Genomic DNA, 24,935 nt, shown 5'->3' with positions numbered 1-24,935 from the left:
CTCTGCACAACAGAATCAACACCAAACGTAAAGCTTTAAAATGTACACTTTATATGTTTTATTTACTACATTTGTTCTAAAACTGCTGTTTGGTAGGGACTATTTCCTGGCTTTTTGCAGTTACTTCCTGGTGTTAGCTGTTTTGTTACCTTAACAACGGACTTGGCTAGTTTAAGTGCTAACTTTGGTGCTAATTAACAAATAAAGTAAAAACGTTTGAGCTAACTCAGACTCCATCCAAGAGTAAAATATATATATATATATATATGTAATATTTTAAATTTTTAAGGTTTTACAGAGTATTTTTTATATTGTCTGGGTAGCTCAACCAATGCATTTAACAATATGTAGATTTGTCACGAAAAGTAGAGCTACCATTACAAGCAAGACCGAGTTGTTCAAACTTCTGTCTAGTCGCACTTACACTAAATGACATCACTGGAGTGACAGAGCAGCCGTGTTGGGGGGGGAGGGAGGAGCAGCAGGAGGAGGATCTCTCCCAACAAGTTTACTTTGCCCTTTGAGGGAGATGAGTTTCAGCCTCGGCAAACCCGCCGCGAGACGACCAGGGCCGGGGGAGGAAAGCTTGTGAGCACGCCGAAATCTGCTGAATTCAGGATTATCTGCGGGTCATGGACGGTTTGGTGTAGCGGAGTTGTTTGCGGATTCCCGGGTTGTGCGCCTGCAGCAGAGCGGACCGCGCGGTGCGACTCCAGCGGCTCTGAAGGAAACCATATCTGGTCAAAGTATTCGTTGCTGTCACACAGCGGGACCGTCCGGCTATAAATAGCGCTGGAGGAGGTACGGAAATAAATGCAAAAACTATACTGCAGGCTGTAAAACAGTCAAATTGGTAAAGAGCACATATCAAGGTTAAGTTAATGTAACCTATGGGAAACTTTTCAAAATTACATTTATCTCAGAGGTTATTAAGATTAAAGGGAAAACTAAGAAATATTTTGTTAATTTCACTCTAAAGGTTATCCCCCTGTTTATTGGCTGCTGAGGCTTCCCTCATATAGTGAAGGTACGCTACTGGTCCTCACATCAAAGTCCTGCACAGATAGTTTCTCATCGCCTACAGTCTTTATCATAAAGCGTACGATGTGGGTCCTCGATTTAACAAACTTGTTATTTATTATATATTGTGACTAATTTAATGCCATTGATGAAGTAGCCAATTGGCTGGTAATTCAACTACAAAGGGTTCATCTTACATCTTAAGCTCTTTGTAAAACCTGAGTTTATTTACTATATATTTAACTTAAGATAATTACAAAGGTTGAGCTTAATTGCAATCATGTTAATTTAAGTATAACATGTAAAACCAACTTGCATAATCAGGATGTCAATCAACAAGTGCTGTGAGATGCAGCAGTTGTCTTCTGGCATGTTCGTCAGCTCCTCTGTGACCTACATACTCCACTGTAGTGTAAATGGAGACTTATATCATCCGTAACTTACTAAATTATGGTCATCCTCCTAGTTTGGATTAGCATAGCTTCTCTGCAATACTCTGATGTTCACTGAGTCAGATCAGCATCTTTGGACATCTGTCATAGGAGCTGTTTAGCTGCACAGTGTTTCACCATCTACAACATGGATAGATCCCTAAGTCAGTTCACTCTAACTTTTGATTAGTAATGTATCATATCTGCCACTACCTTATAATAACACTCTGACTAGTAAGGTGACAAACATGACGTTTCTACTCCTGCAGAGTACACAAATGGCCTGGCCCCAGGCTCAGGCCAGCAAGAGAGCTACTAGGCCCCTTTTAATACAGTTCATGATATAAGACTCTCACTGATCCCCAAAGTGGAGACTAATGACACAGCAGATAGCTACCACTGAAGGCTTTAATTTCCTCAGCAGGTAAAGTTAATCAAATGAGAGTAAATGGTAACAAGGTAATATTAAAAGGCAACTTTCTGTTGACATCTGCATTTTAGCAGTTTTCAACTACTAACCAAGTGGACACCTTTCTTACTGTCACAGCAGAAAACACACACACACACACACTGTAGCTTATCATATTATAGCACATGCACTGGCAGAGATAGCAGACCAGTTGCCTCTCAGCTGTTTTCTACTGGGCCAGCTCAGAGATCTGTGCAAATCTAACAGCTGTAATCTTGCACAAAAATTAGACAGACATCGTTCGATTGTCACCATTAGCTTTAATTTGTATACAGAAGATGAATGATGGAGTCTTTAAGTAAAGTTATCCCTATGAGAATATTCTGGTTAGTTTTTTGTACCAAGAGATAAAACATTCTTATTTCTTCCACTGGCCAACTGCTACCCCCCTTTCAAACCTGCAATTAGCATCTGGTTACGATTCTCAGGTTAGGATATTTAGGGTTTTTGGGGTATTTTTTTAAAACTTTTTTTTAAACCTTGTCGGGCCTAGAGTATGTAGCATTGCTTATGTTTTTATTCTTCTCTGATTATATAAGATACTTATTAGTTTCAGTGTATAAAACATGAGGAGGATAGTGTCAGGCCACCTAGTTCAAGCATCCATGTTAACTTAACTTAAGCTCAGAGATAACATTGAATTTTAGTTGAAACATTCACGTGTCACTTACTGTCCATGTTCACAGGTTTAGAAGACGTTGAACAGGAAGTCGTCTGCCGTGCTCTTGCTGTGCTTTGTGCACTGATTTATTAGCTCTAAGAGTTTTCAGCCACCCTGAGAGCATGTGTGAGCTTTACAGAGATTTATGTGTATTTCACAGCTGAAAAACTCACAGCTTCTTTGCTCGGTTTATGTTTAAATTCAAACTGAAAGATTTGCTGTTAAAGCAGGCCGTTATAGCACTCTGCTCTACAGGGGCAGCTGTATATTCAGGTGTGAAACTGTTATTTTCATTGTGAAAGGCTGTGACCAGCTGCCATGTGACATCAATGTGAAAGTTTTACACACATCCTTCTTGATTGATGATCCTGTATCAGTGCTGCTATTCTTAGAGGTTTGAGGACTAGACAGACCTGCTTTCGAGGTCAAAGGTCAAGTCATTGTGCTTATGCCTTTACAGTCTACTTTCTGGCTAGTTAGTCTTTCCTTTCTGCTGGGTGAACATCCTCCGATGAAGCAGAAGCTTCAAGAAGCGTTGTAAAAACAAGCTCAGGTCTGGTTGATATCAGGAGAGCAGGCCGGTGTCTTCCAGCAGAGTTTATTGGACTTCAGCCCAGTTCTTCATCTTTGGTTTTGGAAACTTGTCTTGTAATGGAGCTTAGAGAAAGCAGAAGAAAAGAACGGCAACCTTTTTTGGATTAGCCAAAACACACTTGCTGACATCTTAAGATCAAAACGAAATGTTTTCAACCACATTTAAACTCCTTGACACTAATATCTGCTGCACTTTGATGAGTTTTTAAGCCAAATCTCAGCCCCTACTGCCTCATTTGAAGCGTTCTCATCCTTTGATGGAGGCTCAGTGAAGTTATTTACTGTATTGTCTTGTGGACATCTATCAGCAGCAGCAGCTTTCCAACCCTGACCCTTACTTTTAAGGAACCAGGGCTTTGGCACAACTTGCATGCCGAGCATTTTGTGCCGTGACCCACACATGCTCTGCTGCAGCTCATCCATCAACAGCTAACTGGTCCTACAGACAAGAATCCCGAACGCAGAGAGTTTAAGAGAGGACAAGAGTTCTCTAAGCTGTCTGCACTGGCAGCAGAAAAAGAAAAAGCAAACACATTTCTGGAAAAGATTTGTGGTTTTTACAGGGTTGACTTTCATACTTTGCTGCAGAGGGCTTTGACAAAAAAAAGCAGAACAGCACTGCTGACAGCTAGGTCAGCAACAGGATATAATTCTCTGAGGAAATAGAGCGCTTGTTGACTGAAAAAACACAAATAAATAGGTAAAAAAGGCTTGTCTACTGTTACGTCACAGAATTGGATTTGTCCATATGCTTTAGTCACACGTTAGCAGCTTAGTTGAACTAAGCTAGTCGCATAAAATCAGCAGATTAGCTTCAGGTAGATACCTTGATGTTTCCTTTAATGAATTCCAATGTTTCAGGTTTATTTTTCTTCTACAAAGATTTGTAGCTTAACATTTTGGTAATAAAGTCAGTCAATAAATAATCCAGCAAATATCCATGGTACATGGATTCTGTTAACTGTGGACGGCTAGCTATTTCCCTGTTTCAAGTCTTTATGCTAAGCTAAGCTAATTGATTTCTGGCTTGAGATTAATATTTCTCTTTACAACAGGCCCGAAAGCTTTAATAATGAGCTTTGCCAAAGCGTAAAACTTTTCCGTTAACACCAGCTACCCAAAGGAAATCCAGCTAACAAATCCTGTGAGGTCAGAATGACACAGGTTGCCTTATGGGGAAAATTTGAACTTGAAATGAGTCATCTCCTGGCCAGCCAAACACCACCAGGTGCCATTCGAATAGTAGAGGAATGTGAAATGGAAATCTTCAGTACACCTGCATCAGCCGGCCTGGAAAGGTTACATTCGTACACAAGTATTTCAGATATGGTAGTTCAAGAAGGAGTTACTTAAAAATTATACAACAAGGCAGAAAAAACTGTTATTAACAAGACTTTCTGAGGACAAAATAGAGATATGAACATTAGAAGAATTTTATACTAAGCAGTGGAATATGACATTCAGTGTGTTACTATATCTAAGACCCGCTGCATCTATTACTTTGTTATTGTGAGAGCCGTAAATCTCTCTGTGCTCCTGCCTCCTCCAGGTCTGTCTCTTTCCCAGGAGCGCTACCGGCACTTTGCTGCCTTTGCTGTTTTGTTGCTTTTCCCACTGAGATAGAGGTCATTAAGGTGAGTACAGTTAAGTTATTTTGTCAAAGAGTGACATCAAATGACAACCTAAGGACCATCAATTTTAATAGTGCTTTCTCTGCTGTTTCCATCCACTTAAATAGATTTTCTCCTCAAACCTTTGGGTCTTCTAAGCTTCTGATTTCCCACATTTTTTCTCGTTTGGAGGGGCTATTGAGGTGAGAGAAGCATGGGACTGCCCCTTAGAGGCCTTCGTGTGTTTATATTTATCCTGGCAGCACTGAATCTTACATCTCAGATACATCTCAGAAATCTAAACCTTGTATGAAAAAGTTGTAAAATCAACATTGTAATACTGTGAAAGCAGTCTTTTATTGCATGAAATCAGAGGAAAAATCTGCCAAAATATTGTGTTTCTATCCAAATGTTTAGGATGAAAACATTCCAGTAAATTGTGCAGAAATTTAATGTCATGTAATCCCTTTTTACAGAAAACCCAACTAACAGAAGATTTCGTGTTAAAGTGACATTATCCGTGTTTCCAGGTGTGCCGTCCATCATGTCGGTGTTGAAGAAGGAGATGGAGAAGTACCGGGACATAGACGAGGATGAGCTGCTGAAGAAACTGTCGGAGGAGGAGCTGCAGCGATTAGAGGATGAATTAGAGGAGCTGGATCCCGATGTAAGTTTACAATATAAAGCCCATAAGGAAGAGTTTGTGTTACTATGTTGTGTCAGTGGAGAGTTATGTGGTCATACAGACTGAACAGGGCCTCCTGATGTTATATTCACGAGTATGCTGTATATTGCTCTATGTTTGCATTTGATTTGCAGTGAGCTTATTTCTGTTTTTAGACAGTCAAACTGTTTTAAAGTCACGAGTAAATGGCTGTAATGTTAACAATGGTTCCACCATATTAATACTATAGCAGCTGATGGACGGTGCTCTGAATGCATTGCAGACAAAACCAGCCAATCTAAACTCTATTAACAGGCAGTTAGTGTCACTGCAAAATGTGACCTTTAGGCCAACATGTGGTCACAATTATGGATCCATGTGCATCTTTCTCAATTAACTATTATCTTAGAGGCTTACAAATCCTTTTCGAGTGCACATTATTACAAAAGCAATCATCATTTTTGCCAGTGTAAAGATTATTGAATGCAATATAGGATGATATACACACTAAGAATCACTGGTTTAAAAGTGTGGTGGATGTTGCATGGATATAAAAATCCCTATAACTTCATTCAATATCCATGTGTAGAAAACCAAGCTAAAAGACAAGATGTTGTTTTGATTTATTAACGCAGCTTTAACAGGAAAACTAACTTGGTTTTGTCAACTTAGAGAAAATCTAATGACATTTTCAAAACCTTTCCAGTGGTTATTTCATTATTCAAGCTAATTTTTCAGCTGCACGGTGGTGCAGTAGCGCTGTCGCCTCATAGCTAGGAGGTTTCTGGTCCGAATCGTGGTTTGGACGAAGAGGCCTTTCTGTGTGGAGTTTGTATGTTCTCCCCGTGTGTCCAGCTTCTTCTTAATTGGCGACTCTAGGTGACTGTAGTGTGAGTGTGAGCTATGGTTGTCTGTCTCTGTGTCAGTTCTGGGATTGACTGGCGATCAGTCCAGGATGTACCCGGCCTGTCGCCCAGTGACAGTTGGGATCAGCTCCAGCCCCCACACGACCCTGAACAGGATAATGGATGGATGGTGGACTTGGTTTGGTTATTTTTTTATGTTTTATATCATCTTATTTTAAACATTTGGTTTTTGGACTGTTGGATGGCAAAAATATTAATATTTCATTTGTGGATCTGCAGAATGCTAATTAGCTTTTTTTTGTGTGCAAATTTTTGACATCAAATTGAGTAGTAAGGAAGGCTTGGTTATTAAGGCTAACGTGAAATTGAGCACTGATTTTGTAACGATGCTAACTTTGCTGCTGTTAGTCACCTTCCTCCTGATCATTTACAGTCTCTTATTTGTATTAAGTGCAGTCCTTAGGGCAGTGTGATGCAGTATACTGTATATAGCATGGGTTACACTTGGTGTTTAGTTCTGTATCTTTTTTATGATGTGTTTATTTCTGAATCTGATGCCTGCACTGCCAGCTTTGTACCTCAGTGTTTATCGTGGGTTGAGATGGTGACAGCAGCTGTAATAGCTTTCTGATGAATGTCGTACTGCTCTTAGAGAGACTGGATTCCCCCTCAATGCCAAGGGGATGACAGGAAGGATATAATGTGCAGGACTTTGCTAGTGTGTGTGTGTGTGTAAGTGGGGCTGATGCCAGCAGTGAGTGACCGGGGAGACTTGATGACGTAAACAGAAGAAACAGTGAGAGGCAGGCAGTGCGTGCGTGTGTGCTTACCTTGTTTGTGCCTGTTTATGAGGGTAACCTGTTACACAACAGTGAAGTGCTGCTTTGCTGTGAAACACAGTGAAGCCTTCCCAGCCTGACTTCCTACATCAATTCCAGTAAGCTGATGAAAAAGTGTCTGCCAGCTGTGCTGTGATTGTAGAGAGATTAATTTATTTCCAGTCATTCAGAGAATGAGGTAGTACTGCACGTACTAACAACACTGTCATAATATACAATTCAGCTTGGACTGCTTCATACTGTTTACTATTTTTTAAAACACTGTGATCTCATTCCAGCTCTAATGTCCATGTGGAATAGGTTGATAAAAATCTAACCAAGATAACTCAGTTAACAATTGTGTTGTTTCAGCTCATTGTTTTGGAATAAAAGCCTCCAACGTCACCTTTTTTTGTCCACTTTTCAGGACCATTTAGACTCTCCTCTTAGCACCAAACGAGTAACAAACAAAGTGAGTGACTATAGTGAACATAGTGAACCATTTAGAAGCCAAACAGCCATATCTTTTTCTGAATAGTTGGTTGAGATCAGGATAGAGGGAGAATAAGTATTGGGTTAAAATTCATTAGGTGGCAAGAACATAAATAATGTTGCTATATGGCTAAATTTTCCAAATCAACTATTCAAAGTAATAGTATGACAATAGAAATGCCAAGTGGCCAAAAATAAAATCAGTTATGCACTATTATAAGAACAATGTCACTTCTAATATCTGTCGTATATCTTACAATTTAGACCCTGCATTGTTGGATTAGAGCGCTAAAGTCCCTGTTACATCTGGAATAGGTTTCAGTCTTATTACTACTGGATCTCAGTGCTGCATTCAACACAAGTGACCACAACATATTACTCAACCGGCTGGAAAACTGGGTGGGACTTTCTGGCACAGAACTAAACTGGTCTGGTTCTTAAAGGACAGGGGACTACTTTGTGTCTATAGGTAACTTCACATCTGAGCAGACACAAATTACATGTGGGGTCCCCCAAGGCTCCATTCTCGGGCCTCTTCTCTTCATCTATATGCTTCCCCTGGCTCAGATTATGGAAAAATGAGTTACCATAACTACGCAGACGACACAGATCTACATCACAATGTCACTAGGGGACCATGGACCCGTACAAGCACTAGTTAAATGCATTGCACAAATCAATGAATGGATGTGCCATCATTTTCTTCAGTTAAACAAGGACAAAACTAAGGTAGCTGTTTTTGGACCTGAATTTTCAAAGCCACATTAAAACAATTACAAAGACGATCTACTATCACTTTAAAGATATTTTAAGGATTAAAGGACTTATGTCTCAGCAGGATCTGTAAAAACTGCATTTATCTTCAGTCAACTCGATTACTGTAAAAGTGTCTTCACAGGTCTCCTTAAAAAATTAAATCAGACAACTTCAGCTGATTCAGAACGCTGCTCCTAGAGTCCTCACTAAGACCAAGAAAGTAGATCACATCACTCCAGTTCTGAGGTCTTAACACTGGCTCCATGTCTGTCAGAGAATAGATTTCAAAATACTACTGCTGGTTTACAAAGCGCTGTATGGTGAGATCTACTGACACAGTACGAACCATTCCAGACCACTGGTCTGGACAGGTCTGCTTCTGTCCCCAGAATCAGAACCAGAGCAAGAGCATCCCTCAGGTGGCACAAGGTGGCAAGATAAAATCAGTTGCAGGATTAAAGAGACAATTTTGTAACTTTTCTCTGACTCATATCTGTCATGTACTGTGAGGCCCTGCATGTCAGCCTTCTGTTCATGGAGAAATGACTGCTTATGCTGAGAGAGGAGGAGAAAGACATAGAAACCAAATGAGGTAGGGTTTGAAGTGACAGGGAAAAAGACCAGAGGAGAGTACAGTGAGACAGGACAGTACAGAATCTAATGCTGGTAAAAATAACATGCAGGACTGGAAGTGTGCCTGTTATCTATAGCTGAAAGAACCTGTGACATAAAAAGCCGGGCAGTGATGGTGTGATATACTCCCGGCTACTCTATAAATACTGCTGTAAGTCACGTGAACATTTATGGACCACTAATGGAAAGACTGAGACAGAGGACGAAGGAGATTGTACATGTTAAACCAAACAAGCGTATGAGCGTGGTCTGACTGTGTAAATTGTTTGGTATGTTTTAGAAATTGTTTGCTGCTGTTGTAATATTAGTCTTAAGAAGCTTTGAGAGAGTGAAAGCAGAGGAATAAGCGTGAGAGGCAAAGAGAGACAGAGAGTTGTGAGGAGAGAGGAGTTTGAGCGCTGAGAGGAAAGATAAGATATGAAGCTATTAGTAGCACTTGTAGGAGCTGGTTTTTAAATGTTGCTTTAAGTTGAAAATAACACGGTGAGCAGTGAAGCTCTGGGAAATGTCTTATACAGAGTGTGACTGATGTGAGAGTTACATTAACCAGAGCAAAGATACTGTACAACCATCTTTATATCCACCCCACTTTGATTTAATACTGTAATATGTTATGTCTGCACAGTGTAACAACTGTTGAGTGTGTAAGTGGTGTGCATTTGTTTTTTGAACATATTAATTACTGATTAAAGTTACCCTGTTTTTTTGGTTTGCTTTATTCATTTGGTGGGTTATGGCTGACATGCTTATATTTATGATGTGCTACTTTGTGTGTAGCTTTGGACTTTTGGTGTGTTCTTTTTTGTGTAACTTTGTCGTATGTTTTACTCTGTATCGTTATTGTCCTGTTTTTTGTTATGTGTTGACCTGCCAGGGTATACAGATGCAAATTAGCTTAAAGCTATAATCTGGTACGGTTCCTCAAATGGTGACATTTATGTTTTAAACTGCACATGGTCCCTTTTCAGTAAAATAAATCAATACATTTTATTATTATTATTCTTATCTGTCAAAATATACTACGTCTATAAGTTTAATGTTTCCTTATTTGAAGGAGTCTTGCTAATTTCAAGCTTAATATTTCACTCTGTGATACCTGTGGATGACCTTAGGATAATTTACAGTTAAAAAACTGCTCATGTTTCTCACACTGGTGCTCTGTGCAGGCCCTCATACAGCCTCTGCCTGAGACGACTCAGTCAGCTCTGTCCCTTTAATCCCCCCCCCCCCAAGCCCACTTTCTTCTGATTGGCCAGCTCTCTGAGGCTGAACTTTGTGACATCACAAAGTGCAGCGTGTAGAAAAAACTGTGTGAAACCTGACGTTCACAGCAGCCTGCAGACTGAGCTGAGAAGCCTGGGGATTACTCCACCATACTTTTTCCTTTCAGATCTGAAAGTTCATCCACGTTTAGTCTGGACATCCAACATTGTAAAATGATATTTAAGTGTCAATTCATCAAAATTAGGGGTTAAGAAGGTTGAAGGTTAACTATGACGAAACACAAACCAGATCAGTAAAATCAGAGATCACACAGGATATGTTCTATATTCATGATTAAAGTGCTGCTCAAAAAACGACCTAATCAGCTGTAAAAATGTTCCACTACCATTTTGCCTTTAATATGCCAATGAAGAAACCTAGACTTGAAGTTTGGGGGATACCAGGTACCCACCTGATATCAGTGCTTTTAAAAATATATACATATTACTGGTTTGACTAATGTTAAACATTCTGCCGTGTTGCTTTTTGGTATTTTCCCATAATTAATAACCTGAAACCTGTTTTTTTCACTCGCCGCATTAAAGCTGCAGTTGCTTGTGGCAACCAAATATATAATTGCTATGCAGGCTACTGTTTTAGAGAAGAACCAGGTTGGTATGTTTGAGGGCTAACAGTAATGGTATATGAAAGATGCATTCTCTGGTTTACTACTGTAGCAAGGGTGAAATCCTGGAGTGTTCGTTTTGCAGTTATGTTACACAGTGTGGGAACACAGAAGTACAACAAATTCTCAAGGATAAATAATATAAAATCTAATGATGTAAATTGTCATCCTTATCTAGAATGCATTGTTGCCAGCTGGGATGCGACAGAAGGACCAGACAAAGAAAGCTCCGACAGGAACGTTTCAGAGAGACAACCTGCTGGCCCATCTGGAGAAACAGGCCAAAGAGCATCCTGACAAAGAAGACCTGGTGCCCTTCACAGGGGAAAAGAGAGGTAAGAAGATGTAGAGGGGAAAACTAAATGAGAAATTGATTAATAATGTACCTGTTTAAGTTTTATGGTCAAAGCTGGGGGAGATTCAGATGAACTCTCTTATAAATCATGATCTAAACTAAGTCAGAAGCTCTTAAAGATGTCTCTGAAACCCTGGAGTCAGAGAGGTGGAGGATTAATCTCAGCTGTGTGGAAACCCAAATCCACTTTAGCCTTCCAACTATGTAACTTAGGGTCTTACATTATAGTAAGCAAAGTATTAAAAATGAGTTTCAATCAAAATCCAAATATTGTCATTTAAGTTTCTGTTAACCCTCCTGATAATTAATGTATGACTTAAGCTGGGATATTTTTTTCCAAAAATTACACAATTTGTTTCATAAACCAAGCAAAGGAATTATCACACCTAGCGTTAGCATCATCCTCTGGTGATTGTTGATGGCCAAGATTATTACTGACAGCACCGGGTGTAGAGTGTCGACCCAGTTGTCTATATTCGGCTGTGGGAGTTTAGTTTGAGCTGTTAATGATCTATTTTCAGCTGCAGTTGTTTAGTTTGCTAATAGTACAGCACTAACTAATGCAATGCTTGAGAACATAAAGAGGAGTTTCTGCAAGCGTTGCATGTTTATGCTAACTGCTAACTGTGATATTGATGATATTTGTAACTCACCGTTCAGTCACACATTTTCAACTAGGTTTTCTAACTTTATGAACGTTAATGTCACTCATACATTTTGAAATGCTTTGTGAGACTTTCAATTTTTAAATCACCTTTGCTTTTTCTCTATTCAAAGAGAAATTTGCTGAGGCTTTACATTAAAGGGTGATAATAGAAAATTCCAGTGCTCATCAGGCCTTGTGAGGCCTGTAGGCAAGCCAGCACCGGTCTAGTGTGGACACAGAGGTGGATGGTGAGAGATACCAAACATCTCTATGTGAAACTCTAGAAGCTTTCCCTTCTGTCACCTTCGTTTGTGACGTCAGACGGTGATGCAGCAGAAATAAGACTAAAAGGAGTGTACTTCACTGATAATGGGAACGGAGACAATCAGCATCTATGAGTGATTCTTCCCAGGTCTGAAAAACCTATGCGCTAAATTTAGGTGGGAAAAGGCTACATGTTTTATTTTTACCGCTCCCTTCAAACTCCAGTCACACTGTAACAAAGCTCACTAAAGTTTGCGTCATAGGGGTTAATTTTCATTCTCACCTCAGACGGATCAGCTGTTATGTAACAAACTGGTCAGAGATCTGTGTGTGAGATCTCACCTTACTTGACATTTGAAACACAAACCACTGTATATACTGGAGTTCTTGTATTTCTTGATCTAAATTTTAACAGGTTACTTAAGCAATATCACACTAGAGGTTGTGATGTTGTTCTGAATGTCATCCCGGCTATGATGCGGGCGTCGATAATCACAGCCGTGCTGATATTCAGTACAACTTCACGACCTCGAGTGTGATACTGTTATACAACAGTTATACAAGCGGCCGATAGTAGTAAAAAGTAAAATAATCCAGATTATTTTTTCCTCCACAACTTAACTGAAACTACACTTTTGTTGCCGAGCAACCCAAACATTCTCCTGCACTCTGCATTGGCAGGTTACCACAGATCAGCTGTTTTTAATCATGTGAATTCATCTGTTTGTTTTAATGTATCATCAACCAGTGAAATAAGAGTCTGCTGTGTGATTCAGAGGTACCAGCTTGATCATTCCGGGCATCCACGGTCTACTTCAATGTTAATTTACAATATTCAGAACACCTGGCTGAGGCGGAGTGATACACAAGCTGTGTCTCAATTCAGGTCATTCGTAGCCTGTTTACACTGCTAAGGCTGAACTGCAATGAGACGGTCTGGTCTGCGGAGGATTTCCTGTTTGCGTCACCAGCTGTTCACGCCCTTACGTCACGAAACACGGCTCCTGTCACCTAGCAACAGGTAGCTATCGGGCTACAAGCTATCATAACTAAAGTCGCAAAACTTAAACATATTATTTTAAACATAATCAAGATATATTATTTTCATGTAATGACACATTTAAAGGCCCTACACCCTCTGGTATCCACACAGGTGTTTTCACTTGTTTGCCTGATTAGACTCCTGTAGACTGGATTAACTTTTGTTGCACCTGTTGGCAAAAAACAACTTCAACCTTATTAGTGCATAGACTTCATTTATCAGTAATACATGGGAAGCTGTGGTTCAGGAGTTAGAGCGCTTTATTCACTAATCCAAAAACTCTGTGGTTTGATCCCAGGCTACACCAGGCCACCAGTCAAAAGACACTGAATGCTCCTGAATGCATAGCCATCATTGTGCGACTTTGTGAATGAGACAACAGCCTCTGCCGCCAGTGTGTGAATTAGTGTTTTAATGGGGGTGAATTCGACATGTAGCCTTATGCAAAGTGGTTGGTCTGAAAGGCGCTATATAAGTACAGTAATTTGCCATGTAATCCTCTTGATAAACTCGCTCGTCCTCAGCCTGAGCAGAGGTCTAATTAGCCACAATAAGTGAAATCACCTGTGTGGGTGTGGAGTGGGACCTCGCAGCAAAGTGTTAGGAGCTGTGATACTACTCATTAAAGGAGTACTTATCTACAACTTATCTACTACTTACACAGTATCAGTGTATTTAATCTGTCCCCTGGTGTTGTAGGGAAAGCCTGGGTGCCTAAAAAGATTGTGGACCCCATCATGGAGAATGTGACTCTGGAGCCGGAGCTGGAGGAAGCCCTGGCGAGTGCTTCTGATGCTGAACTCTGTGACATCGCAGGTAACCACACCCAGTCAGATCTCATTACAGATGTGTGCATACGGCTCACTGGTGTACGTTTTCTCTCATTTTAAATTTACTGTTTTAAAAAATACATATTTTTAAAAAATGTATCCAGAAATAACATTTTTTAAAATATTTTTCTTATTTCTTATTTCCAGGTTTATAATTTAAATAGAATACAAATAAATTATTATTATTATTATTTTGTACAGTTTTTTGTAAAACTCAAAATTTACTAAAGAAAACACTCTGTATGTTTTACAATGTATGTTTTAATGTGTTAGAGGGCAGGTGTTCATCGTCTTCTCTCACTAATCATTATCATCACCATCATAGCCTCAACATCCCCTCATTCATTTACCTTTTCCTTAATCCAAATCTTTTCCATTTCCTCCAGCACTCGTTCCTCTTTCCCTCCACCCTTCCCCTTCATCCTTCCATCAGTCCCTTCATCTCCTTCACCTCCTCCTCCACTCCTGCTGGAGATCTCTGTTCGCTAGCTGAACACCATCTGGGGTATCTGCACGCAGCGATGCATGTAACAGTTGTGCTCCTCTGTCGTGTTCATGTTGTATGCTTGTCTTTCGCAGATAAATTCAGCAAAACAATGCAGCTTGATGGTTAGATATATGTATTGTTCATGCATTACACAGGGACTTATATTGATTATATGTAATGTATGTCAATGTCACTACTGTGGCAAATGTTTGCTGCACGTTCCGACTTTAACATATTTGCTCTAAAGATGACTGAAAACATTTGCAAGAGTCGTGTGATCAAGATCGCTCCATGTTTTACACAGAGGTGTTATTAACCTTTATTTTAGTCATCCTCATTTTCGTTAAACATGTGAAAAACATATTTTAAATATCCCTTGATGTTTGAAGGCATTATAGTACGTCTATAAACAAATTATTTTTACCTACTTCTTAAACTTTTTTTACTACCACCACAGCCTAGGTCATCTGAATAAGCATGAAGAAATATAGTATCAAACAATATTGCTTTTGGTCGTGAGTAAAAGATGAAAGTGAGTCATATTTGAGGAGCACAACAAGTCCCTGTAGTTGTTAAAGGCTTCTCTAAGAGCAGCTTGGTAGCGTGTGTTCCTTCACTGTTTATCTCTCTGCAAAGCGCTCCGTTCTCATGCTCTCCATCTTTCTGACAAACAGATGAGGTGATAATCCTCTCTAAATCATTTCGTTTATGTAGCGTCCTCAGAGTAGCTGCTCAATTTAGAAACATATTTCTGCTTCACTGCTGCCAGGACACAAGACGGATCTTCAAGTGGAACTTTTTCACACGATAAAACCTTCTTTTATAGTTACGATGCAGCAGGTAGAGCTGATGTGTGGTCAGCTGTGGCTGCAGAAACCAAAGCCACAACCTGTGTGAGCCAGTAAAACTAGCTCACACAGTACTAGCTTTATTGTTGAAACTTTCTGTGTCAGGTATGACTTGCTTGTGATGCTGCAAGAGCTGATGTGCTGTCTGTCTGAGCATGGTGGCTGTAACAAGCCAGTCTTTCCATTTATTGTCTGTTTTCCAGCATTCCTGTTTTTTCCTCTCTCCATTCCCTTTTAAACGTTCTCTCCATCCTCATTCAGTCTTCTTGCTGTCTTCCAGCCATCCTGGGTATGCACACCCTGATGAGTAACCAGCAGTACTATGAAGCCCTGGCCAGCAGCACCATAGTCAACAAGCAAGGCCTCAACAGTACGCACACACTGGCACACATGCACTGAAACTTATGTAACTGAGTCTTTCATCTGCTAGTTGAACGACCTGCCTTCACTCGGATTAATCGCAGATGCATTTGGTCCAGGGTTTATTTGGAGACACGAGTTAAAGTATCCTAAAAGAAAGCAGATCACTCAACTGGTTTGAAACAAATAAGACCTCATTCTAGAAAAATGTTGAGATTTGGACTGAAATCATGTGAAATGATCTCATGTTGGCAGAATGACGGTTTATTTTACTGAAGATGACAGACTCACTTACAGTCATTTTGCACTCTGTGCATGCACACATGTAGTTACACAGCTTAAAACTGAACACTGAGTCAATAAACAGGTACAACTAAGTGAATAAATACATTATGCTATACACATCTTGCACTACACAGTCTAAACTATGGTATTCTTACTTTATCCCTCCATCAAAGACACATTAATGAGCCCTTGTTTATCCTGCATGGTGGCTCATACTATAGATTATCCTACAGCTCCATAAAGAGACCGGTCACAGCTGTAATCCTCTGATTTAATGCGTCACTTTCTTCTCACTGATACACAGGAGGGTACCAGAAAAACCTTTCACATTCATGTTTTTGTTTTGTTGAAGCTTTGTTTTACAATGACTTACTTAACCCTAAACCAACTCCATATCCTTAGGTATATGAAATAAAACCCACATTTGTTGCTCCAGCAAGCTTAAAGTTATAATCTCGAAGATCTCAGTTTTATTCTCTTTGGCGGCACCTATGGCGATAAACGGTAATTGCGGGAGAACACTTCCCAGATATCCAGACAGTGTTGCATGTGTGACGACCACGGTTGGCACCAGTTGTAACTCTTGATTTTCCTCGCTGACGGTCGCTTTCCTTTTTAGACTGTTTGCCTTCATCTGAGCGTCCAATTTGTTTCTTTTTCTCTGGATTTTCACTTATTTTTGAAGTTGTATCTGCAGTCATCGATCTTTTCTTTGTTCGTTCAGCCATAGTAGATTACTGTTTACTCGCAACCCTTGCAGAGACCGGAAAAGCAGCCGCTTAGCTCCGCCTACCCTCTCTGGCAGACCAACCACTGCTGGAAGATGGAGAATGCGTCACTAACTGGGCGCTGCTTGTGATATTTTACGCGCACCAGACACCCAGTCCATCATAATACTTTATACTGCAAATGCAAAGTCTTTCATCAGTGGGCCATAGGCTCAATCACCATTGTGTTAGCTCCTTCGGCGATAGATAGTGACTTATATGAAAATCTTCGAGATTATTACCTTAAATATCCCTTTTTACATGTTTTTCAAAAGTAAAGTTACAATAAACTTTTGTGGCAAAGAGATACATTTGCAGACTATTTAACAAGCCTGTTCTGCTTGTCTCATGCTAACATTCAGTATAAACAAAATGTCTTCCTCAAATGTCTGAACTAGCAGAGAGGCAAATGATCAAGAATTATATTTATCATGATCTCAGACTGGGAAAAGGTACTTTAATGAATATAGATTGCTATTATTTGTTTGGCAAGGACTGTAGGTGGAGGTGGTAGCCTCGAACAATGAGCTGTGCGGATAATGCAGTTAAAGTGTTCACAGAACTTACACTTGTCTCGGCTGCTCTTGTTGACATAGAGGAACGTCTTATCTCCAGACCTTATCCTGTTTCTCTTCCCGCTTATTTGTAACATTCAAACTTATCACTCACCGTGAATATTTTCTGTGAATGTAAACAAAGGCTGCTTTGGCAGCATGTTAATATTTCCTCGCCTGACACTGTACAGCAGCAACATTCAAAATAACTATTTAGAAATAGTCAATCTTATGTCTGACAATCTTTTCTAGTTCATACGGAGGCATCAGTATTAAATTCAGTCTGTTTCATGACCAGCTAAAAACTTTTCACACTCTACCTGGAGACATGTTTCAGGTGGCAGAAAGGGCTCCAAGCGTGTTTAAATGAGGTTTTCACAGTAAGACTAGTTTGATCAACAGTCTGAATGTGTTGAAGGTGTGATCCAGTGCACCCAGTATAAACCAGTCCCTGATGAGGAGCCCAACGACACTGACGTAGAAGAGACGCTGCAGAGAATGAAGAGGAACGACCCTGACCTGGTGGAGGTCAACCTCAACAACATCAGGGTGAGTGTGTGTGTGTGTGTGTGTTCCTATTAGGTTGGGGATAACAAGACATTATGTTAGTTTAATGCTTTATTTTCAAACTTTAAAATAACAGTATTTAATTTAGATTGATTTGCTTCAATTTAAACTCTGTTCCATTTTCTATTTTTTAACACTGAACAAAACCAACTTAGTCCCATAAAAAAATTACAGATCATGATTTAAAAAGCTCCAAATGCAGGAACATACGAACATGGGTGCACAAAAATTAGATGTTTACAGTTTAATTTTTAATTTGCAAAAAATATGCATTAAACACAACCTTTTATTTGGGCAATTCATGAACAAAAAAAAAGAAACCAGGAAGAGCAAAACTTAGATTTTTGGGAATAGAGAACAAATGAAACATTTGAAATGTTTTTGTGTTTTTCTTTCCCCAGAACATCCCCATCAAGACTCTGAAGGCGTACGCTGAGGCTCTGGTGACGAACACTGCGGTGGAGAGGTTTAGTATTGTAGGAACCAGGAGCAACGACCCCGTAGCATTCGTAAGTGAAAACTGTGACAGGAACATCCTGTTTTATTGCTCCATTTCTCTGAAACCAAGCCAAACAAGATCAAACGTAACATTTAATGGTTTAACTTGAGTGATCTGTGGGGTTGTACTTTTCATTAAGACGCAGTACGTGCTGTGTGTTTCCTCAGGCCCTGGCAGAGATGCTGAAGGTGAACACGACGCTGAAGAGCCTGAACGTTGAGTCTAACTTCATCACAGGAACGGGAATCCTGTCCCTCATAGCGTCACTGCAGAGCAACACCACGCTACAGGAGCTCAAGATAGACAATCAGGTACCAACAGGCACACACAACCTGCATGGAGAACACACACACACACATATACCATGCATATAAATGTGAGTGGGTGTGTGAGTCAGGAAATTAACACGCACCATCTTTTCCCTTCAGTCTAACGCTGCCTGATTGCCTTGTAATGTGTCATACAGCATCATAGTTGTGACTCACTGCTCGCTCATTACTTTAACTTGTTGAATGACTCATTGACCTATTACGCCTCCTGGCAAGCCGTGGCCGGAGACATAATGATTTTAGTTTGTCCGTTCAACCATCTTTATGCACATCACACACGCACGTCCAAATGCTCTGCAGAGAATCACAGAGAGAGAGAGAGAGATGCCCTTATATATTGTCCCTCATGTTCTCCCACAGTTTCCATCTGGCCACAGCAAATCACCGCCCTTTACTCACTTTTTCTCCTGTTGTCTCCCACTTCCTCTCTCCCTGCCCGCTCTCTCCCTGCGAACTCCAGAGCCAGCCGTTAGGCAACAAGGTGGAGATGGAGATAGCGAGCATGCTGGAGAAAAACACCACACTGCTGAAGTTTGGATATCATTTCACCCAGCAGGGCCCGCGCCTCCGAGGCTCCAACGCCATGATGAACAACAACGACCTTGGTGGGTCACACACACACACACACACACACACACACACACACACACACTGGACTTAAACATAACAGCTATAATGCATAGTGTATTTGACGACTTGCTCTACAGTTAGGTAACTCATACACAATCTTTTGCATTCGGCAGTTTTGTTTGTGTGTCGGTGTTGACACTTTATCTTCACTATATCTCCTTGAGTTCTACTTTAATCGCACTGTGATACAAGAATCAGAGTGATATCATCGGCCAGTAACTCAGTAATACGGCCAACACGACCCGGCCAATCAAAACAGCAGCTTTTCAAGTCATGACATCAGCACTAAGAAAAGAGTCTGTGCATGAGAGAGAGAGAGAGAGAAGGAAATAAAACATGATGGAAGAAATGGTTCTTACTTTGCACATGCATACACAAAGGTTATTCTTGTGATTGGTGGTTTCATTTTTTACAGCATGATTAATCAAAACAACGGTCACAAACTGCCTGAAGATAATGTGTTTGTCATAACGTTTCCTCCCCCCGTCATCTCTAAGCCCGGGCCATCAGGTCAGAGTCGGACGGCTCCTTCACCCTCACGCTCTCCGTCCCTGAGCTTGAGAGGGCCTTCGGGAAGAAGTTCAAGTCCAAGACTAAGTAAAAACAACAGGAACACAAACACTGCGCGGCTGGAGCGCTCTGCCTCTCCTTTTCTTCTGCCAACATCACCTGGTTCTGAGAGTTTCTCTTCCTTTCCCACAGCGCCTGTCATCACTTTGCTTCCTTTTATCTTCTATGGTTTTCAAAGACCTCTGACAGTGTCATCCTTATTCAGCTGTTGTATCAGCTAAATTAGTTAACTGTTGACCGGTTAGTTAACTGGTTAAAATGCTGATCTGTCCTTGCAACAGAATGAAGAATGCATTCAGGATGAAACTGTCCACTTCTTTCGCTTGCTGTAAAAGTTTTCCATCTTCTTTCTGTGAAGCTTTCACACCTTCAAGGTCTTCACATTTTGTTTTCTGCATCTCTTTCCTTGTAAAAAGTCAGTGTTGTGGTTCTTTGGCCGCTTTATTTATGTGTCTTTTTGGCCTCTTTACAGATGTGACTATTGTCTTTTCCTGATCTTCTGTGTCTACGACCGTTGCTGCATTCTCTTGATGCATTCCTGTGCTCAACCTCTATCATCCCTTCTCCTCTTTTCTACACTGTTCTTGTACAAAGCTGGATTGCTGGATTGCAGTTTGTTGGTTTTGTATTGTATGAAATACTAGATTACAGAATAAACAGGAAGACAGGGACCTCAAAGGGAAAGGGACTCATTTTACAGGTTAAACTCTGTTCACAGGTGTTGGGCGTGCTACTGCAGATGTGAAAAAGTTGCAGAAAACCTCTTGTTGCTTGCCTCAAGTAACGTGTCGGTTACAAAGACGTGATCTTACCAGCTGTTCTCCCTCATCTATGCAGTTATGAATCTCACCTCATTTATGTCATAGGGCCCCATAAAGGGTCAAACCTGCCCTGGGGGGTTTACTACGAAGCAGGATGTGCGGTTATCAAGGTTAACTCCGAGTTTTCAGTACTACGAAGGTGGTTCACTTCTTACCGGGGTAGATCACCATGCTGAACACCGATCCTGCTCCGGAGCAGGTTATGTTTGACATAAGAGATCAACCTGTACTAAACACCACCTACTGACCAATCAGGGCTCTTGTTTCAGGAGCTCTGTGAGCTGATCACGAGAGGGAGGAGGGAGAGAGAGAGAGCAGTAAAACACTTCCTGTTTACCGTCTGATTTTATGAAATATATTTATGAAAGATATTGATCGTGCTTCACTGATATACATCTACAAGAGAGACTGATAAAAACAATGAGGCCTGAAGTACTTTTTGTACTTATAAGATATGAAAGTCAGCATTCTGCTTTAAATTGTGCTTTTATATGTATTTTTATTTGCTCCATAGTTTGATACGGCTGAGAGAATAAGTCTCAATCAGTCATTAACACCACAAAAATACATCTGTGCAACGTATTAATCTAATGTGACACACGACTGTTATAATTAATATACGGTGCTCTAATGATGGAGCAGTGATATTTTTATATTTACACATTTACACAGTTTTTTTGCTGTTTGTGCTTCCTGCACTCAGCAGCTGCAGCTGAGTGGATTTAAGTCTGGATACATTTCTTGACATCTTTCTAAAATCATAGTTCGTCTCAGTTTGTAAAATATGCCGATCAGCTGACGGCAGACCTGCCCATGTTTGGATTGGTCATTTGCTCCAAACAACGGCCCTTTAATGTGAACGCACTCAAAGAGACCCTGGGTTGACTTATCGAGTTGATAACCAGCGTCGTGTGACCGCTTAGCGTGAAGCCTTTCTCAGGTTCAGTGAAGTCAGATCAGGAAAAGATACCCTGAGTATGTTGAACTCACTTTGTAGTATAGGCCCCTTGCTCTGATCACCGACTTTCCTTTAAGTTCGTTAGCTTTAGCTCCTGCTACAGCCACAGTGCTGTAACTTTCTTTCTTTTCTGCTTCCTGAAACCATCTTTCAGCTGCCCCTCTTTGCTTTACTCTTATGAAGCAAATAAGTCAAGCCAACTTTCCTTTGCTTCAACTGAAGTTGTTGATGATAACGATAATAAGCCAATGTTTTTCATTCTGTTTCTCTGATTTTTCTCTTCCCTTCCCTCTCATCTTTTCACCTCCCTGTCTCTTTCATCTGTCCTCCTTCTCCTCCCTCCTCCTCCTCTCCGTCTACAGTAAGAAAGAGAAGGCTTGAGGGAGGACCCATCTTCCCCAAGTGTCGGACGAATGTGTAGAAACCAGGGCTGCTCTCAACCTTGTTCCCCTTCGACCCCTACCATCACACCAGCCAATGGTTACCCAGAAGACTCTGCCCACAGCATCAGGTTCAGTTGTTTTTGGTTTGGATGCAATCTCTGGACCGTTTCTATTTTTCAAGACCTTTTTTTTGTAGATGTTTAAGGATCACATGGGATTAATCAGCAGTGTCCTTTTGAGCTCTCAGTGCATGCAGAAGGTGAGATTTTATACTTATTATTTTGCTCTGATGTCAAATTTTAACTTCGAGGCGTTGACATTTACATGAGCTCATTTTAAATACAAACCAGGCAGAGCTGACTTTTGTCATCATCCTGTAATATCTCAACATGCATCTAGATTCTAGGGTCTGGTTTGGAATGAATGGGTAACTACAGGGCACTTTAATCAATCCCTGTTTCTATTGAGGAGCTGAATTAATCCTTATAATTATTATTATCATGCTGTAAATGAGTTGTGCTGTCATTACTGTTGTTCCCAGTGGCTCCTGATGTTGCTTAAAGGTTGGCATACAAGTTATTTTCTGTCCATTAAACTCAAAAGATGATGTCCCACAGCAAACAGTGCAGAGTCTTCAGTAGTAGACAGATTCATAAAGCTTCTGTGAGAGTTGTTGCTGTATACTGTATTAGCAGAATATATTTATTTGCGACAGACCATGGAGAGAGTTAAAAACCATTCAAATACGTGACTTGAATTTATTGTGCTGCATAGCTGCGAGTTAAATGTGTGAAAAATGTTTCTGCAAAGGACAATTTACACTCATATTACACTTTGCATCGCAACATTATACAACATTTACATTACAAGTCCCTGCAGAGCGTTCCTGCTAGCCAGGAATAGCTTCACTTTAAGCTTTATCTACTGAAGTTAGATATTATATGAACCCACAGTAAAAACAAAAGGCTTACAAGTTTTGTTAAATAGAATTTCAATCCACAATGTAAGTCACACTTACAACAAACTAAAGTACCACCTATTATTTGACTTTAATTCTGTTACACTTTCAGCCAGGTCTGGCTTGCTGATTGTTTGTGTTGATTTACTGGAGCTAAAATGTGTGGTTTAATATGAAGCGGGTGGTACTGGTGATTACAGGTTTTACAGTAAAAACTTTAAGCTTGAAGTATATCAGTAATGGATGGTAGACGCTGATTTAAAAACACACCTCTAATGTCGTTACAGCTGTCTGATAAAATCGATTTGTTTCATGAAAACAAAGCAGCAGTGTGTAGTTTTACAAAGTGTTTTACAAAGGCTTTAACAGGGTCTTAAATCAACCTCTGATCTCTCTCTGATCCTGGAAGAGTTCACTATGGAAATGTTCTTGCAAAACATGTCTGTGAATACATGTTTACGTCTTTCTTACCAAGTCCATCTACACGCTGGTAACAATAACACTGCTGTAAGTGTGCGGCACTTAATTTCTTCCAAGTGTGAAACCAACAGTGCAATAAAAAAGGCTTAGCTACTGTCTAACCAGGAACTAGAGCTAATATGCTGCAGTGTGAAATATGAAATTGGACAGGGTCTTCAGTCTTGTTACTTTTTAATGGCTCATGATAAAATTGGTCTGTATTTCCCATAAAAAAAATTGGTGAACTGCTTCTTGCAGAGAAATAAAATGAACCCCATTGTATCATCCATGTTTCCTTGATGTCAACAACTGTTCCTGACACTCAGAGATAAATTGACAGCATGTTTTTAAGGGTCAGATTACCAGTTTCAATGTTATTTAATATCACTGCTTTGTTATTTTCTTGTCATTTGTGTGGGTGTTCAAGAAATGGTAGCAATGGATGTAAACTTTTGTAAAACAATCATGGAAGGTAAAAGACAACAAGGACTCATACCACTCAGTCTGTAAGTGTCCCCCTCCTCTGTCCAGTGTTTCCTCATATTGTAGTGTTTGACTCTGTGTTTTGTTAGATAGTTCACCTTTTTTTGGTTGATTTTTTTGTTTATGAAATAAATAAAGCTTGAAAATTGTATTTACATAAGTGCTGTTTTCTCCCACATAAACGCAACAGGGACACCTTGTGGCAGAATGAACACATGACACCAAGTAAGTTGAGATAATAGGTTCATCCCTGTCTGTATTGCCCTCTACAGGCCAACAATAGTACTACACTTCTGCTCACGGTCATGAAGCTGCAGAGGCAGTGATCAACACATTTACTTCAGATGAATTCTTGCTCTCTTCACAGAGTCTGTTTTTATTGAGGGTGCAGAAGGCCTATGTTTGGAGAATTTCTTTGATTGATGAAATATATAAGAAATAAACATCACTGTAGTTATGTCTTGTCAGATGTACTGACAATCAAGATAAGGATTAATACATATATGCCTAAAATTGTGTAATATGATTTGATGTAAAATAAATGTTTTTATATTTTGCTGTTTTAAAGCTCCTGTGAGGAGTTTTTCGCTGGTTATGAAATGGACTGAACATAATTGTGATTACTCTATATGACCTACAAAACCAAACCAGACCATCAGCGACAAGATTGATTATTTCTATACAGTTATTTTAAATGTCTGAAATTGCTGGCGGGGGGGTAGAAGTGAGTAACTGCATTCTGCCTTTGTTTACATTTTCCAGGGCAAAAATTTAAAGTGAGTGATACATGTGACTGTTAAAGAAAGCAGGATGAGATGTTTTGTTAAAAACCACAAATTAAGCATGTACAGGACAAAATCAGCTAAGAGATAAGAGGTACGGCTTTGTCCACAGGGGGCGCCAAAATCAACACAAACCAAAAGCTCCTCACAGCAGCT

General features: G+C 40.1%; 1 protein-coding gene across 2 annotated transcripts; it reads left to right on the top strand.

Moving 5' to 3' along the window:
• Positions 1-531: 531 nt before the first annotated feature.
• Positions 532-24,130, top strand: tmod1 (tropomodulin 1). 2 transcript variants are annotated; one of them, XM_069665552.1, is made up of 13 exons: positions 532-801; positions 4,725-4,809; positions 4,914-4,988; positions 5,316-5,452; positions 11,081-11,237; positions 13,909-14,025; positions 15,655-15,744; positions 17,759-17,889; positions 18,309-18,416; positions 18,574-18,717; positions 19,196-19,340; positions 19,863-19,962; positions 22,077-24,130. In XM_069665552.1, exons 4-13 carry the CDS (start codon positions 5,330-5,332, stop codon positions 22,093-22,095), a joined length of 1,134 nt encoding a protein of 377 aa, XP_069521653.1. In that variant the 5' UTR covers positions 532-801; positions 4,725-4,809; positions 4,914-4,988; positions 5,316-5,329; the 3' UTR covers positions 22,096-24,130. The 2 variants fall into 2 exon arrangements, with proteins under 2 accessions (XP_069521653.1, XP_069521654.1); XM_069665553.1 differs by lacking the exon at positions 19,863-19,962.
• The last annotated feature ends 805 nt before the right edge of the window (positions 24,131-24,935 follow it).

This window comes from Semicossyphus pulcher, unplaced genomic scaffold (assembly GCF_022749685.1).
Source record: "Semicossyphus pulcher isolate SPU_LCO1_2020_fin unplaced genomic scaffold, fSemPul1.0.p SCAF_17, whole genome shotgun sequence".
Lineage (NCBI taxonomy): Eukaryota > Metazoa > Chordata > Actinopteri > Labriformes > Labridae > Semicossyphus > Semicossyphus pulcher.
This window is presented reverse-complemented; position numbering and strand designations above follow the sequence as displayed.